Source organism: Thunnus thynnus, chromosome 13 (assembly GCF_963924715.1).
Source record: "Thunnus thynnus chromosome 13, fThuThy2.1, whole genome shotgun sequence".
Classification (NCBI taxonomy): Eukaryota; Metazoa; Chordata; class Actinopteri; order Scombriformes; family Scombridae; genus Thunnus; species Thunnus thynnus.
In genome coordinates this window covers 5,881,212-5,897,145 of record NC_089529.1, presented here as the reverse complement: position 1 = coordinate 5,897,145, position 15,934 = coordinate 5,881,212, and the positions used below count along the sequence as shown (strand labels likewise).

Below are 15,934 nucleotides of genomic sequence, written 5' to 3'. Positions count from 1 at the left end.
AGGTGAGCTGTAGAGGTGGCAGGTCTTAGAAAATATCCGCACCATCAATAACCACTTATCTTTAATATTTAGATTTTCTGTAATATTCAGAATTATAAAATTTTTGTGTAAATAAAAAAAAAACCTTTGATTGAAACATTTATATATATCTATCCTGTGTGTGTGTGTGTGTGTGTGTGTGTGTGTGTGTGTGTGTGTGTGTGTGTGTGTGTGTAAGGTGATGCCAGCTAATAACTAACTAAAACAGTTCTCCTTACAGCCCCAGAAATAGTAGGTCACATAATGAAATTAGTGCCTCGCTGGTTTGCTGATATCTAAAATTGACTTTGACTGTGAAGCCCATTTACGTATCCTTGAATTTCACTAAACACACAGATACAGATATTCAAATAGTTTTACTCATCCTTATGTTACGCTGACACATACAATACTGACTGCTGTATGAGCACACAGAGAATTTGGAAAAAATAAAAAAAAGTGATGAGTTCGTTGACATTGAAGGACGGTGCTGTTGTTTCTCTTGTACCACTGGACAAAGAGCTGCTCATGCTCAAAAATATTGATCAGACTACGTTGGCCCACTTTGAATTTATTCTTGAATGAAGTGGTGTTCCCCTTTTTGAAATACAGTATTTGTTAACAAAGAAAAGTGTGTATAGATAGTACATGTTAACTTACTGCCTGCTTTCTGCTTTATTTGAACTCATCATATATCCAAATGGATCCTAACTGTTTTATAACTGCATCAACAAAAAAAAAACCTAAACCCAACTTTTTGAGCTGCTGAGCTCCTCTTCACACATCTCACATATAGTCAGTCTTGGTATGTTTTTCTTGAATTTACATGTTGATTTTCCTAGATACTTTTGCCACAACTTTGTATTTCATAGTATAACCTCTTAGCTTCTATTGTTCATTACATCTGATAGATGAATAAATACAAGTATCCTGTTGCATCTTATATATCACTGAGAGACTCATTTTTGACTCATATATTCCTATTTTATATAATTTAATTTATTGATTCAGACAGTGACTCAATGGAAATCACTTGGAGCTACGATCATTTTGCTCTTAATGTCTAGAAGCCTACATGTTACCAATTTGATGGCCATTAAGAAATATCACCCACACTCATTATGTTTAAGAATACGTGCGGTTATATAAAATACACCTATGGTATGGATAATTAATCACATATACACTTTTATAACCCAGGCAAGTGAAGCTCCTTATGCTTTTTGCACCACTTCTGGAAGTAATTTAATCAATTGGAGAACAACTGTTATAAAGTTTGATAGCATCCACACATGCAGGGTTTTATGGCTGTAAAACCACCTACATTTTAAGACTTTTCATTATTGTTATTATTATCCTTTTTAACCATCCCATATTTTTTCTCCTCAGAAGAAGAAAGTGAGAAGAGTCAGATTTTACAGATCTGTTTGTATTAACTGCAATGGTTTTTATACTTGACATTAAATTTATTATGGCAATTTATATTTTTGGATACAAACCAACAATAAGGAAGATTATCATATAAAATGCATAGAAGAACTGATCATTTGAAATATTAAACAGCATGAACTTATGTGAAAATACAGAGTTTTTTCTCCTTTACTGCCACATTAATGACGAGGAAAACAGAAATTATCAATTGAATGTAATTTTAAGCACTTTAATGTTACAACGGTTTCAGTTGCTGAAATAAAATTAGACATAAATCTACGATCTTTATTTTCATCATGATTATTTATGCATTTTATAGATTTAATTAGCACTTAATTATTAGAACAAACATGCATGCTCTCCTAAAGCTCTACTTTAGTGAATTTAACTTATTATGCTCGCCATAAATTGAAACATAATCAGTTTTTGTTATAAATGAACCTTTATAGTTAATACAGAAATTTGGCAAGGGCACTTAGAGGTTAAAATTCAGACTTTCTGCTTTTTAAAAAGTGCTCTAAATTGTTTTGTTAAAACTGATTTATTTCCCTGTTTCTCAAGGCCACAGTAGTTTCACAGCCTCGCTTAGGAAAAAAAGATACAAGTGAGAAGTTTTCTTTTACTTTGACTTAAAGCAGAGGATTTTAACAAAGTAGTTGTTAAAGTTTGTTCAGTAGCTGCTGAGTAAATAGCTCAGGCTTATTGTCTGCCAAATTACACCTTATGACTGTTAAAATTTCAGCTAGTAGCTTCTCTCTCCCTCAGCTGCTCAACTCAGAAAGAACTCAGAAAATACAATTTTAAATTTCCAAACTTTTACTGAACATTTAAAAAACACTTTTACAAGAGTAACTGTACAACACAATACTATTTATTACATATATTTAATGCATGCACAAGTTACACAAATGTCTCGCTTCATTCCAGATATTTCTCTTAGACTAAGAAAGAAAACCTTCTGAACTTCTTTCCCACACACACACACACACACAAAGATGTTGAGCACATTTTCTCAGGTACTCACGGGTAAATTATGAATACACTTACAGTAGAAATCTCAAATCCAATACACTCGCAACAACTGCAGAAAGTGAAAGTATATTCCCAAAAAGCACAAAATCATCAGATTTTTAATGGAAAGACCAAGAGACAGTCCTGACTCTGAGGCATTAAAAACATGTTTTAGACTGCTGGCTTTGAGCTTCATTGTTGGTGGATTTGCCCAGGCTCATGACTCAGTATTGCTCATCGTGTAGGAGATGATTCGCCCGCCATTTCTGAAAACTGTTTCTCTGACTCTTTGTTCTTGGCTGTTTGCTTTTATCTGCTGAACTAGTGTATTCCTGCTGTGTTTTCAAATCGTTCTTTTTTCACGTGCAAACTCATATTAGGCTTTTCATTCAGGATATATATTTTTAAATTTAGTTTGCTAAGTTTCTGAGTGAAGATGTTAGGAATTTTGTGAAGTGGGGGATGGGAATAGGAGTGGCCAAAAAAGAAAAGCTTGATTTTTGATACCGTGTGTCTTAACCTTTTTCTATTGTGTAATTTAAAGCGTGATCCATCCGTTAAGACTTCCTGTCTACTTTATTTCCATTCACATGTAGGATATCCATTACCTGGTATAAAGTTAATCATTACTAAAAGCCTTCCTTGTTGTAAACTCAATCATTTAACACAATCTGGGTGTTTTTCTCACTATAGCATGTGTGTGTGTGTGTTTGTGGAGGTGGGGAGGGACGGAAATGACTTGCCTCCTTCAGAGAAAGTTATCAGCTATAAACTCAACCGTATGTGACATGACTGCCCACGCAAACCTGCTCTAAAAATCTTTGATGTGTCTCCGACCTTTGATGATGCCTTGCCAGCATGAACAAAAAGATGTATAAGTGGAACATAAGGAATGCTTTGAAACAATAGCTCAGGGGATGTAATTGACTGTGTATAGCCACAAAAGAGAATAAGTGAAGGTCTTTAGTATGTATTTGTTTAGTGATTAATCACTAACTCCAGCCTAGGGATGGGCCACTGATTCGCTATTCTAGGGCATTCTCTGCAGTCTCTCGCGTCTTTTTTTTTCCTTTCTTTGAGTGTGTGTGTGTGTGTGTGAAGGGAGAGGAGGGGTGTGGAGGGGAGGCGGGGGGTTCAGTAGTATGCTTGTAGTTGGTGGCTAAATCTTGTAAAGGGTTTCCTAATATGGGCCGTCTTACAGGAGTGCCCTCCCCCTGTGGGCCATCCCCCCCAGATCTCAGCCAGTGATGACACAGCTCGGGTACGACTCACTTCCTCATTAATTGGCTGAAACCAGTTCTTACAGGAACCGCCTGTGATAAATGTGAGAGTTCTGAGAAGTCATTCATTTCTCCTCGCTGCAGCGGCAGAGGAGGCACTGCAGGGGAGTTGAACGAGTTCACCGATGTGTGTGTGTGTGAGAGGGAGAGGAAGCTGAGTATGTGTGTGTGTGTGTGTGTGAGAGAGAGGAGAGGAGAAGAGAAGAGAGCAGAGCAGAGCGGGAGAATGTGGGTGACTACCGCTGCCGCGGCTGCCGTATGAGGACCAGCCAACTTTATTTTTGCTTTTTGTAAATTTTCTTTTTAGTTTTTTTTGTTTTGATTTTTTGAGCGATGCTATTTTTTTTATAGCCGTGGTACAGTTTGTACTTTTTTTTTGTATGTCTGTGTGTGTGTGTGTGTGTGTGTGTGTGTTTATATGTGTGTGTGTTTGTGGGGATGAGCAGTGAAGGGATTGCACTCGTTGCTCTCTCCGTCTTTCTCTCTCCTCGGAGAGAGGAAGCAGGGGAGACCGACACTGTACAGGAGATAGGACAGCATGCCTCCCTTTGTTGCTGCCCTTGGGCTGGTGAGTAACAATGATGTGACGTGATTTGTGCCCCCACCCCCTCCCCTTCTTCCCTCCCATGCCTCCCCCCTCTCCTCTCTCTTTCTCTCTTCTTCCTTCCCTCCCTCCCTCTTTCCCTCCTTTTCCTCTCTTCCTCCCCCTCCTCTCTCTCTCTCCCTCTCTCTCTCTCTCTCTCCCTCTGTGTTGGTGGAGGCAGAGCTGTTCCACTGCTGGGTGCGGCACTGCAGAAGCCTTTCAGGGAGTACTTGGAGGCCCAGAAGGCCAAGCTGCACCATCACGCCGAAGAGGGGATCCCAACTGTAAGTACAGGGGCCTCAGCCCCCAGCTCACAGACTCTATTCATTCATGTATGCGCGCCAAGAAAAGAATGTGGCCCCCTTACTTTTGCCTCTTTCACTCCTTCTCCCTCCACTTTTTTTTGTCCCCTTCTTCTCTTTATCTAAGCCTTCCTTTATATCTCTGACCCATTTTCTCTCATGAACACAATTAATTCTGTTTTCACTCTTTTCACCTGTGCCACTCTCTTCTAAATTACATTTTTTAATTAACTAAATTTTAGAAAAAAAATCTAATTTTATGTTTGACCTCTATAAGAGAAGTGTTGATGTTGTAGATTTTACTGTAACCGGTAGTGTTACGGCAGATTACAGAGACTTGTTTAGGGCCAGAATGACAGAGTAGGTTAGCGCTGCACTGGGCGGGCTGGAGGGGAGGGAGGGAGTAAAAAGAGGGGAGGAGGAGAGGGGCCAGTGTGGGGTCTGGCTCCACTCGCTGTATTGAACTGTACTACTGTAGCGCGGGGCGTGCTGACTCATGCTCCATCTTACCAATTGGGAGTGTGTGTGTGTGAGTGTGGTCACTCCCCTATGTGTCACACACACACACTTGCACTCAGTGCCCCGCCTGAACCCAGCGCTGACTGTAGACCGGGGCGGGGGCCCCCCCCTCTGCCAGTGACAATCCATCAAAACCCCCCTGTCTAGAACAAAAAGAGCCAGTTGTAGCTGTAGCCTATTTCTCTTTCAAAGCTTTTTTTTTTCCTCCTCCTTTCTATTTCTCACTCCCTCTTTCTCTCTCTCTTGCACTAAGTGATTCATTGAAAACAATTTTTCTTTTTTTATGCGCTTACTAGGAACGAAAAGAGAAAAAAAAGGATAGACTTTTGAGTTGCACAAGGACAGATTAAGGCATTTCTAGAACAATGTTCCTTTTTTCTTGTAACTTGAGCCTCCTGCAGTTACAGGAGAGAAGCGAGGCAATTTAACTTGGTGGAGGCAGGCTGCAGGCTGGGGTCAGTGGGGGCGTTAGGAGGGAGGACGGTGGGGGCTGCCGCGTGTTTTATTACCCCTGATCTCTATCTGTCCTGCACATGGAGCTGGATCCCCACCTAGCCTACAGCATCAGGAGCAGAGGGGAGAGCAGGGCGTGGGGTGAAGGGGGGGTTGGTGGAGGTGGCCCTCAGCTTACTGACCGAGCTCCTCTCCTCTCTCTCTCTGTTCTCTCTGTGGTTCCTGGCAGGAGGAGAGCTGGCTGTCGTGGCTCTTTGAGAAGGTTGTGGTCATCATGGTATGCTTCTTTGTCTGCTCCATTGTCAACTCCATGGCCCAAACTTACGCCAAGCGCAAGCAGCAGGAGAAACACTCGGAGGGCAAGACGGAGTGAAGGCCAGCTCGCGATCACAGCGAACCATCAACTTCAGAAGCCTCGCTGCTTCTCCAAGCTCCCTACCACTCCTTTTCCTCATTTCTGCTCTCCCACCAGGCTGATACCCCACCATTATCTGAAGCATAATATCAGCCTCCATCTGGTTTCTCTCTTGTTATTGTAGCAACATGTTTATGCTGAACATGGACTTCCATTTACTTGCTTTTGAAGGCTTTGCATTTGGTAGTGATTTCCGCGATTGTTCTCTTTAAGGTAGGTGCTTGTTGGAGTGCGTGTGCGTGTGTGTAAGCTGTTGTGTTGTTAATGCGTCCATGGTGGTGCTTTTAGCAGCTCCCGAGCACGTGAGAAGAAGCTGCTGGCAATAATTTTCTTCAGTGAGGCCTTAAGCTGCACTGTTTGTTCCACTAGAAGAACCTTAATGTCCATTGAGTCACTTGAATTCACTTTATTTAAATAAGCTAGTATTGTTACTTTTAATTATGCTGTGAATGTTCTGTAAAACCAGCACAAAAGTTGAGCTATTTGTTCAATAACTTATTAATTTAGTGTCTATATTTGCCAGTTGTTTAATAAGATATTCTGTATTTATTACTTTTAGGAGTTGTTGTGCAGTATTGGTTGTGTTAGATAAGAGATGTAAATGGATTGTAAATCATTGTCCACTTCAGAGCTGTTGAGCCCATCTCCTTTCTACATATTGTAGAGCACTAAGTCAGTAGTAGTGAAGATGTTAATGAATGTTTCAAACTGTCCATAGTGCTTTAGTTGACCACTTCTATTGTGTGTGCAGTAAAGCTCATCTTGGTACTTCTGGATGAGAAATGATAAATCAGCCATGAATCACCCTGCTGGTCCCTTTGTCTGCCCTTATTGTTCTGCTTCCAGGAAGAGAGCACATGAGTCAGCCCGGGGCTACTTTACCAGATGCAGCCATGTATTGAATCAGATCTACGGCTGTGTGCGCGTGCCTGTGTGTGAGACGGAGAGGGAGACAGAGATAGTAGGCTGCATTTGCGTGGCTGCCACATTTGTTGCTCTCCCTTTTATCTTTTATGGATTAAAGCAGATTGTGCTCCACTAATAGACTAGGAGTCTACCTGGAAGTCTTAGTATAGGAAATAGTAGCCGTTCCCTTTAACTTAGAGGCAGTCTGTGTCATGGTAAGTGTTTCTCTTTGTCTTCACGCTTTTTGTTTAACCCTTTTTTATCTCAGATGAGGACATAAAGCTCATGTTTGACATTACATGAGCAGCTCCTCAAACTAAACACAGCGTTTTAAATGATCAGTATTCGTTTTTTGTTGCCTTTTCTCGCTCATCGGATAACGTCAGCTGGCTCTCGATATATGCAGTACCTTCTTTTTTTTCCGTAATTGCCAGTGAAATGTGCTATTTTCTTCTCCCTCTCTGTACCGCTGCTGTGCTACGCTGGACTGAGCGCAGTGGGCGCTAGAGCAGGCACAAGCAGGAGGGGGGAAAAAAAACCTCAAGCACACAGTGAAAAGCGTCTGTGCCGTTACCTCAGCTGAACCTTCGAATGAACTCGTTGCACTGCCTCAGTCACGGAGCCAGGAGACGAATCACTCGAGTAGATTCAAAACAGAGGGGTACTGTTGAGCGTGCTGAGCTCTGCGCTCTGCACCAGCTCTAGTCAGAACATTCACATCTCCTCTTTTCTCCTGTCATGGTAAGTAGGATTATGATTTTTTTTTTTTTTTTTGAATTTTTTTTTTTTTTTTTTTTTTTTTTTTTTTTCATTGTTGTCTTTTCTGTACATGCGTATGTCTCAGGCATGTCCGTCACTCTCCCGACCTGTCAGATAGCTTATCAGACTGGTGTTGGCTGTTAAGATTGCAAGGCGACAACAGTCTGTAGGCTGTCTGACATTTCGGGCTCTTTCATCTGACCAGCATCCTGTTTTGTCCTCCTTCTGTTACTGTCATTGTCTCAGTTAGCATCAGTTCCCATTTAGAGGTGTGTGCTGCGATGTCACTTCCCTTTATCCCAACCGCTTGTGAAACGTCAGAGACATGGGTTTATTGTTTATTTCCTCCATGCTGACGTCTGTGAGGGTTTTTAATGTGGTTTTATGTGGGGGGAACTGTGTTTTCGCGTGTTTGCAAATGCAGATGTAGTGATGTCAATAGTGTACTTCTGTATATGTGTACGTGTGTGTGTGTGAGAGTTGGCTCTGTCCAGAATTTCCAGAGAATCCAGACAGTACACACCTTATTGCAACACATTACATTGTGACACCCAGTCCTAGGTATAGTACACGCAGTGCTCACCCAGCTCTCCCCTTCCCTTTTACACTTCCCTCTTCTCTTTTACTCAGAACTTTCCTCTGTTGCTCAATACGCACTTTTTTTGTAGGAGGCTGCATTTTATTGGAACAACTCTCTTAAGGGGGTGTTTTTCTAAGGGCCACAAATTGGTAATTATACAAAGCTGAAAATCATTGCTTGACCAGTGGATACTTTTGCCGCAAAGCCTCAGTTTTATTTTAGATGATTTTAGATTTAGATGATTCTTTTTTTTTCTTGAACAGAGCAAAAGGGTAAAACTTTTTCCTGGTCATAAAAGCAAAATCATTGGATAACACTGGAATGGCTCGCTGGCTCAGAGAGTGTTTTTCTTGGCAGTTTCAGGATGTCCTGTTCCATAAGGGAGCCCCCTTTTGGCATGCCTGTCTGAATGTGTGTGTGCATGTTTGTCTAGAAAATCTGTTTATATTTCTATGTGTAAATGCCTGTATTTCTTGTGGAATAGATGTCTGTACCTGAGTTATTTAAAAGGCAAATTCACTGTTTTTTTTTCTGCTTTCACTTTAAATAAAGTCTGTTGAAAAGAGGATCGGTGTTCTGTTCATTATGTGATAAGTCTTGACCACACGGAGCCGGTGTTGACCCTCAAGCCTCCAAAGAATCTCACATGTCAGCCGAGAAAGAGGGACAAGGAGGATACTGAGTCCATCACAACTCCAATTTCCCGTCTAATGTTTCACATTCAAACGGTTATCACATTACTGATTTGCTCTCTCCACACTGACATCATCTCCATTTTAGATTCCAAGTTAAGCCTTTGCTGTGAGTTGTGGTGAATTATAGCTACACTTATACTCTTGTTGTAAATTGTACCGGTTTTTAAATACAACACATCATAAAAAGGAATTTGTTCTAGTATTACAGGTAAACAATAATGTGAAACATTTTTGATGCATAAAGTGTTTTCTTGCAAAGTTATTCAACCATTTGAAAAATTCTTGTTATATAAAATGTTTATTATGATCTAAATTTGGGTAACTTGCTATAAAATAAAAATAATAAAATCATTTCAACTATTTTTTGTCGGTTTAGTTTCACAAGCATTTACAAAAATCATAAAACAATCAGTAAAATTCACGTATCATACACTATATATTATATTGATTTTTATATGATGCAGGTATTTTTGACCTCAGATCAATTCTCTCTTGTTGTGACATGAAAAAGAAAACGGGAACCTGACATCAGTGTATGCGAACACAGTATGATCTTGTGTCCTGAGGTCAGATGTGTGACCTGTGGTAAGAGACCCCTGTCGAGAAAAGTCCTGTTCCCAGAGCAGCCACACCCAGAGCACTATGAATACGACTGTTTCCACCCACCCACCCCGCCCCACCCTGCCCCGGGGCTCCGGCTGAAAACCCAACATGCAAATCCTGCCTGTCCAAACTGGCTGGGGGACTGATATTCAAATAATGACACTGCTTTTGTCCTTCCTCGCTTTCTCTCTCTGATCTCTCCATATGCTGTACATATACTACAGTTTGAATCCGGTGGTGCTGGTTTAATTCCTGGCAGAGTGACCCCACCCCCCCTCCCCTCCACCCCCCCCCACACACACACCACCTCCCTCACTGTGTCTCACTCCAGTTTTTTTCCCCTCCCTGTCAGCAGGCTAACCACCAAGGGATGCTGAAATATCCCTGACTTCATCCGCCACCCACCCACCCACAAGCCCACTCTGCATTTGGTTATCCACTTAGTTCCTTTCACACTCTGTCTCATTAAATTATGCTGACCATGTGGATTTTTTTTCCCTTTCCTTTTTTCATTCAAAATCACATTAAGGTCCTTTGTTTTTGTGAGCAGAAGTCAGGGGGTCATATCAGACCAAATAGTCTGTCCTGTCATGGTAATGTGTTACTGAAAAAGATGCTTACCAAAAGATAAGCCACTGTTGTGTCAGCAGAATAGTCTTACACACCATTTGTAGAATGAGAGAAGACACTTAGATTTTTAGGAGGAATATTATTAAAAACTGCATTTTCTAAACTCAGAATTTCAAGTGTGCCACAATCAAAATAGTGAAATACTGAGCATTGAAGTGGAAAAACGTATTTACGTTCTATCTATTCAAAATACTTTAACATTAGACATATCATTATAATTCCCATTTGTTGGCAGTTGTCTGCCCTAATAATGGTCCCTGTCTTTTTATTAACCATCATATACAGAAGTCCTGAAAGGCAAGAGAGCAAAAGAAAGCAATTATTTTTCTCTTGTGTGTACATTTTTACACATGTTCAAAAAAAACAAAACACTTGAAATGTGAGTTTTACTGCATCCAATGTCAATACCAGCTCCAGCATAAACTTTGTCTGAACTACAGACAGCTCATATTCATCTCATATATTCACAACTGACCAATGCAGCAGTGAGTTGATCTCTCTTTCTCTGTTACACACACATGCTTGTATGTGCACATCATAACTGTGGTTACTGCAAAGTTCCAGCAACAAAAGTTTTAGTTCCCTTTATTGTGGCTTTGGCATGCTAAGATGTAACAAGCTTATCAGCGGCTTTAGATTCTTCATAATTCACTCCATCTGAGAGGAGATATTATTGGTCTCATTTGAATTAGATCACTAGGTTGATTCAGGATGATTGAGTGTCTAACTAAACTCATTGACAGGCACTTGGCTGGCCTCTGTTGTTGTATGATTTGCAATTATTCAAATACAGTAATTCAAACCATTACTATCTAATGATGCACTATTTCTGAGACTGGATTTGACACAACAAAACACATCTTCCTGTGTTGTGTTCAACTAAATTATGTGTGGGTATTTTAACAGAGCATAGTTAGGCAGGAGCATCTGCTGTTCCTGCCCACACAGTGCCAGCATGGCAGACTAATGGCTGATGCCAGGTGGCAATGCCAGGGCACCACAACGAAACACACACATCCCCAGCTCTTCCGCCTGCCTGTTTCTGAGGGGTTAACTCTCCAGTCCAAGTCAAGTCGTGTATTTGTTGTTGTACTTTCAAACTGTTGATAGATTCTACATGGGCAACATAAATCAATTTGTAGTTGTGATAAAGCTTTCTTCTGTGTTTGCGGGGGAAATAAATCTGAGAAAAACAACACTGGCTAAACTTTTTGTCCTCCATTGTCCCAAACAAATCTCATTCACAAATGACTAACATGACAAACATGAGTTCTTTCATGGGTCAAACACAGGAAATCATTTTTCTCCTTACATGCCTACACAGTATATCATTGTAGACCTGCATAATGACTCGTCATGCCTCTTCACTTCACCTACCTTTGGTGCCCCAGGAGTTTTGCCAAGAGACCTGCGTCATTCAGGTGTGTCATAAACACAAAGGGGATGTGAATGCGTAGTAAGATTAGAAAACACAATAAAGCAGAAGTGCTGCGTGCCTGAGAGTAGAGTGGGTGTAAAATTGTAGAAATATACCTAATACTCCAACACACACACACAGTCAGAAACACACATCCGTTTGATCTGAGAAGACGTCAAAGTTAACCTTTCTAATGCTTGAAATCAGACAGTATGGACTCTCCTCCGCAACAGATTTTATCCACAGGCACTGCGTGCATCTTAAGCACAGATTTACGTGTCAATGCAGGTTACTGTGTAATGACATGATGCCATCTCAGAAATATTACTGAGGAATGCCTCTCACTGCCTTCCAAGCATACCAATGCTGGGAATGTGTGGTCTGCTCTTTCCGCTGTAGATGCAAATTAGGCAACACTAGAATGAACCGGAAAAACTGCCAATAGATGCATACTTGGTCAGAGGTTAAAGTTTTACAGGTGCACTGGGAATACGTAGAACACCTTGATTTTTTGAGGGGTGGGGAAATGCTAATGGAAATAGTCACTGTCCAGCTTCAGTTTAAAAACACAAATAAAACCCCCACAAATATCAACCTGCTAGGGGTGCCAGAAGAAAAGTTGGGGGTGTCACCAAAATTATTAGGATTCATCCTCTGAGGACCATGAATAACTTTACCTGACATAATGGTAATCCATTCAGTAGTTGTCTGGACATTTCACTAAAACTCAAAAATATTAGCCTCAAGTGCACTGTTAGCATGCAGTTAGCATTTTAAAGCACATGTTAAAGGGACAGTTTAACATTTTGGAAAATGCACTTTTTTGCTTTCTTACAGAGAGTTCGATGAGAATAGATACCACACTCATGTCTGTGCCCTAATAAGGGAGCTAGAGTCAGGATGTAATTAGCTTAGCTTAGCATAAAGACTGGAGGCAGAGGGAAACAGCTAGCCTGACTCTGTCCAAAGGTAAAAATAAATATCTACCAAAACCTCCAAAGCGCACTTATCAATACATTATGTCTTGTTTGGTTTTGTACACAAACCAAAATGTAAAATCAACAAGCTGTGGTTTTAGGATGTATACATGCTGTAACTGCTTTGGTAACTAGCCACGGAGCACAGTGACTTCCTGGAGTCTTGCCATGCATAACATGCTGGGGTTTATTATTTAACGTGTTAGCATGCTAATGTTAGCAGTAAATGTCATATTGTTGTGGTGCCAGCCCTCAAGAACCAACGAAAAAAAGCTTCTTTCTACATTCTCTGATGTCCTACAAAACAAAGACAGAAAAATCTATCAAACACGCCACAGTATTCTCTGTGTCTATATACCGCCATCAAAAACATATGACATTACTATTACAAACTGAAGCTCTCAGCATTTATGGCATTGCAATCAGAGCTAATTTTAGTCATGTCCACATACTCTGCATGAGGCCTGTTTACCGCATGCAGTGTGGTTGTGTGCAGCATGCCCATCAACGTGCTGCAAACCACAAAGAGCAAACAAAACCAGACACATCCATGCCAGACTACACAACAAACACACTGTGCTCCCAGCTCATCTGGATTGGCTTGTTGGCAGTGATATCCCACCATAGGACCTCACCTGAGCCCCAAAAATGCTTTATACACCCTCTTTTTATGTGACATTTTTGATTGCTACCGCTGTTGATCAGCCTATCCTTTCCTTCTACATCTAGTGCACTTCATACCCACTATGTTGAAAGCAAGTAGTCTGTTTCACAGAACCTCTTTGCTCTTTAACTTTTTGCTCTGATCCTTCAGTGGCCACCTCTGATCCTTTCTTAAACCTCCTCTGCTTTCCACAGTCCTCTCTTCTCCAACTTTTCTTTCCTAATCCTCAATGTCCTCAGTTCTCTGTGGTCCACAGAAACACCATCCTTTCAAAAAGGAGAACATTTTTCAAATTCCCTTTTTTTAAACACAAAAAACATTACAAACTAAAGCCACCACACAACTCAAAAAGAGGGGAGAAAAAAAGAAGGAAAAGCACAGATTAAGACCATTTACAGTAAGGTTCACTTTAACAATATTTAAGTTGTGAAGGTTTGCGGTTCAGTGGAAGGAGAACCTCACGAGACAGAGTCTAACAGGAGGGTGTCTATATTAAACCCACACACTAACATGATTTTAAATCTCTCCTCCATTATCAAGGTACATCAGCTTTTGACTTTATTTTCTAATCCAATCAGTATCTTGAGGGGAATTAAATTTCTTGAGGAAATCAAACATTCACATCCTTAACTTTCTTTGTATGTTCCCCCAAATTCTCAGTGATATGTAAACCAATATCTGCCAGGAAAAGAAAAAAACAATGATGAAAAGTTAGTCATAATGTAAATAAAAAAATTATAAATTAAGTCAAAATTGTGAGATATTAAGATAAAATGTGGACGGATTTAGTAGTGGATTTATCATATCATGAGAATTTTTATTTTCATTGTCTTACTTTTTGCCATTTTACTGCCAGAAATGAGCTTCCACAGAAATATATGCATGTATATATATATATATATATATATATATATATATGTATACAGTTCCATTTCAAGATTTATTCACTGAAGCATTGTGTTGGTTTACACATTTCAAAGTGGTTTATCGTTTAAGTGTTCTGACACACATCTAAGCCAAAAACCCAGCACGGCTGACCTGACATACATATTATGGCTGACCCTGTGAGACTGCTGGCCCTCGGCACAAAATAAGCATAATATGTAGAGGTTACAGGGATTACTTTACCAGATGCTTACATGTCTGGCTTTTAAAAGTCACTCTGAGGCCCATACTCTCTTTGGGAAAATAAACTTTGCTGTCACCTTTTCACTGGATGTTGCTGTTGGATCTGAGCTCTGATCAAATAGCTTACTCATCTACTGTGAAACTGTGTCAATTACAGGCTGTTGCACAGTTAAAGGGGAACGCCTGCCATTTAAATGTTTAAGTAGTATTTACAGGGCAATTGAGCATCATGAAAACAGATATGGAACTGTTTTCTCATGTTATTGGTATTTATTGTTTACATAAAAAAAAACATTCAAATTTGGATAGAACACTACAGAATCTTTGTCCTGCAATAAACACCAGGCTTCAAGAAAAAGGATAAAAATCAGATCAAGATGCTGACAGCTTTCACCCTCCGTTTTAAACCTTCCATATTGACCAAGTCCAAGCATGAGGGCACGACGCAGTCAGTTGATATGCAAAGTGATTTTGAATGAACACAACACTGACCTCAAGTCATCACAGAGACCCACAACAGAGCTCTGCGACTTTCTACCAGTGTCTAGTCAGGTCTTTTGTAAACATAAACAAAGCTAAACAAAACAGAGAACACACACAGAAAACATATTTTGTTACCCAGTGCAGCTGGTTTTGATCACCAGGCAATCAAAGTCAACCAAACTATCAGATGGAACTGAGGCAGTGCTCAAAGTAATGCTGCCCTGCAGGAGGGCCTTTCTCGTGCCTCCTGAGAGAGAGATTTCAGGCAAAACCCCCCACAATAAAAGAGGCTGTGGTAAAGATCGACCTACCAGCTCCTAAACTGAGGACCTGCTGGGAATTTAATCTGTAATCAATGTCACTTTTACTCCTATACGGTGGAGGTCAAATATGGTTTAATCATTCAAATGCATCCTCTCATCTCATCAGTTCTTGTATGGTGGTGCTGCTGGGACAACACAGCTGCACTGAAGGAGAGCAGCAGGAAGGGATTGCTAAAGATTACATATATTTAATACACACTTCACCCCATCGTCATTATGACTAACCATTCAATACTCTTAGTGTGTGTCCCCCACATCACTGTAAAAACCCTGCAGATGACTGATATGAGTGTGTCCTATCTGAACTGAATTCACTTTTTAAAAATGTTGTCGATAAAATACTTTTTTATTCTGTTTGTGCTCAATGGAAAATGTCAGGAATCTTTCTGCTAATAAGATATTTAGTTGAGATTCAGGTGTGATGCGTTCACCTGGATGAACACAGACTTTTTAATGATGCAAATCAAAAGTGTCTCTGTAAAATGTATTAAAATGATGCCCGATTCTTTCTTTTTTTTCAACTGTTTTCAAAACTTGATTTATATTTGAAAAGTATTTTGCATTTCAGATATCTCTTACAAAATATGAAAAGCACTAAAGCATGGGTTTGCACACTTAAATAAAAGAGACACATTTTCTTTCCTTGATCATTAACACTGAACAACAATTCTTAAATAATTGCAAAACTAGCTGGTCCACTTGACTGTTAACATGTGTTTCCAATTCCTCCTCCTTTTTTTTCTTTCCAAAAATGCTG

At 40.2% G+C, this 15,934-nt stretch overlaps 1 protein-coding gene across 9 annotated transcripts in view; it reads left to right on the top strand.

Moving 5' to 3' along the window:
• LOC137195243 (vacuole membrane protein 1-like) overlaps nt 1-8,823 on the top strand; it is a 66,790-nt gene extending 57,967 nt beyond the window's left edge. For all 9 annotated transcript variants that reach the window (XM_067607439.1, XM_067607438.1, XM_067607440.1 and 6 more), the window contains 2 exons: nt 4,505-4,607; nt 5,827-8,823. In XM_067607439.1, the coding sequence (XP_067463540.1) occupies nt 4,505-4,607; nt 5,827-5,970 (247 nt within the window). In that variant the 3' untranslated portion in view covers nt 5,971-8,823. The remainder of the gene's footprint in view (nt 1-4,504; nt 4,608-5,826) is intronic.
• The last annotated feature ends 7,111 nt before the right edge of the window (nt 8,824-15,934 follow it).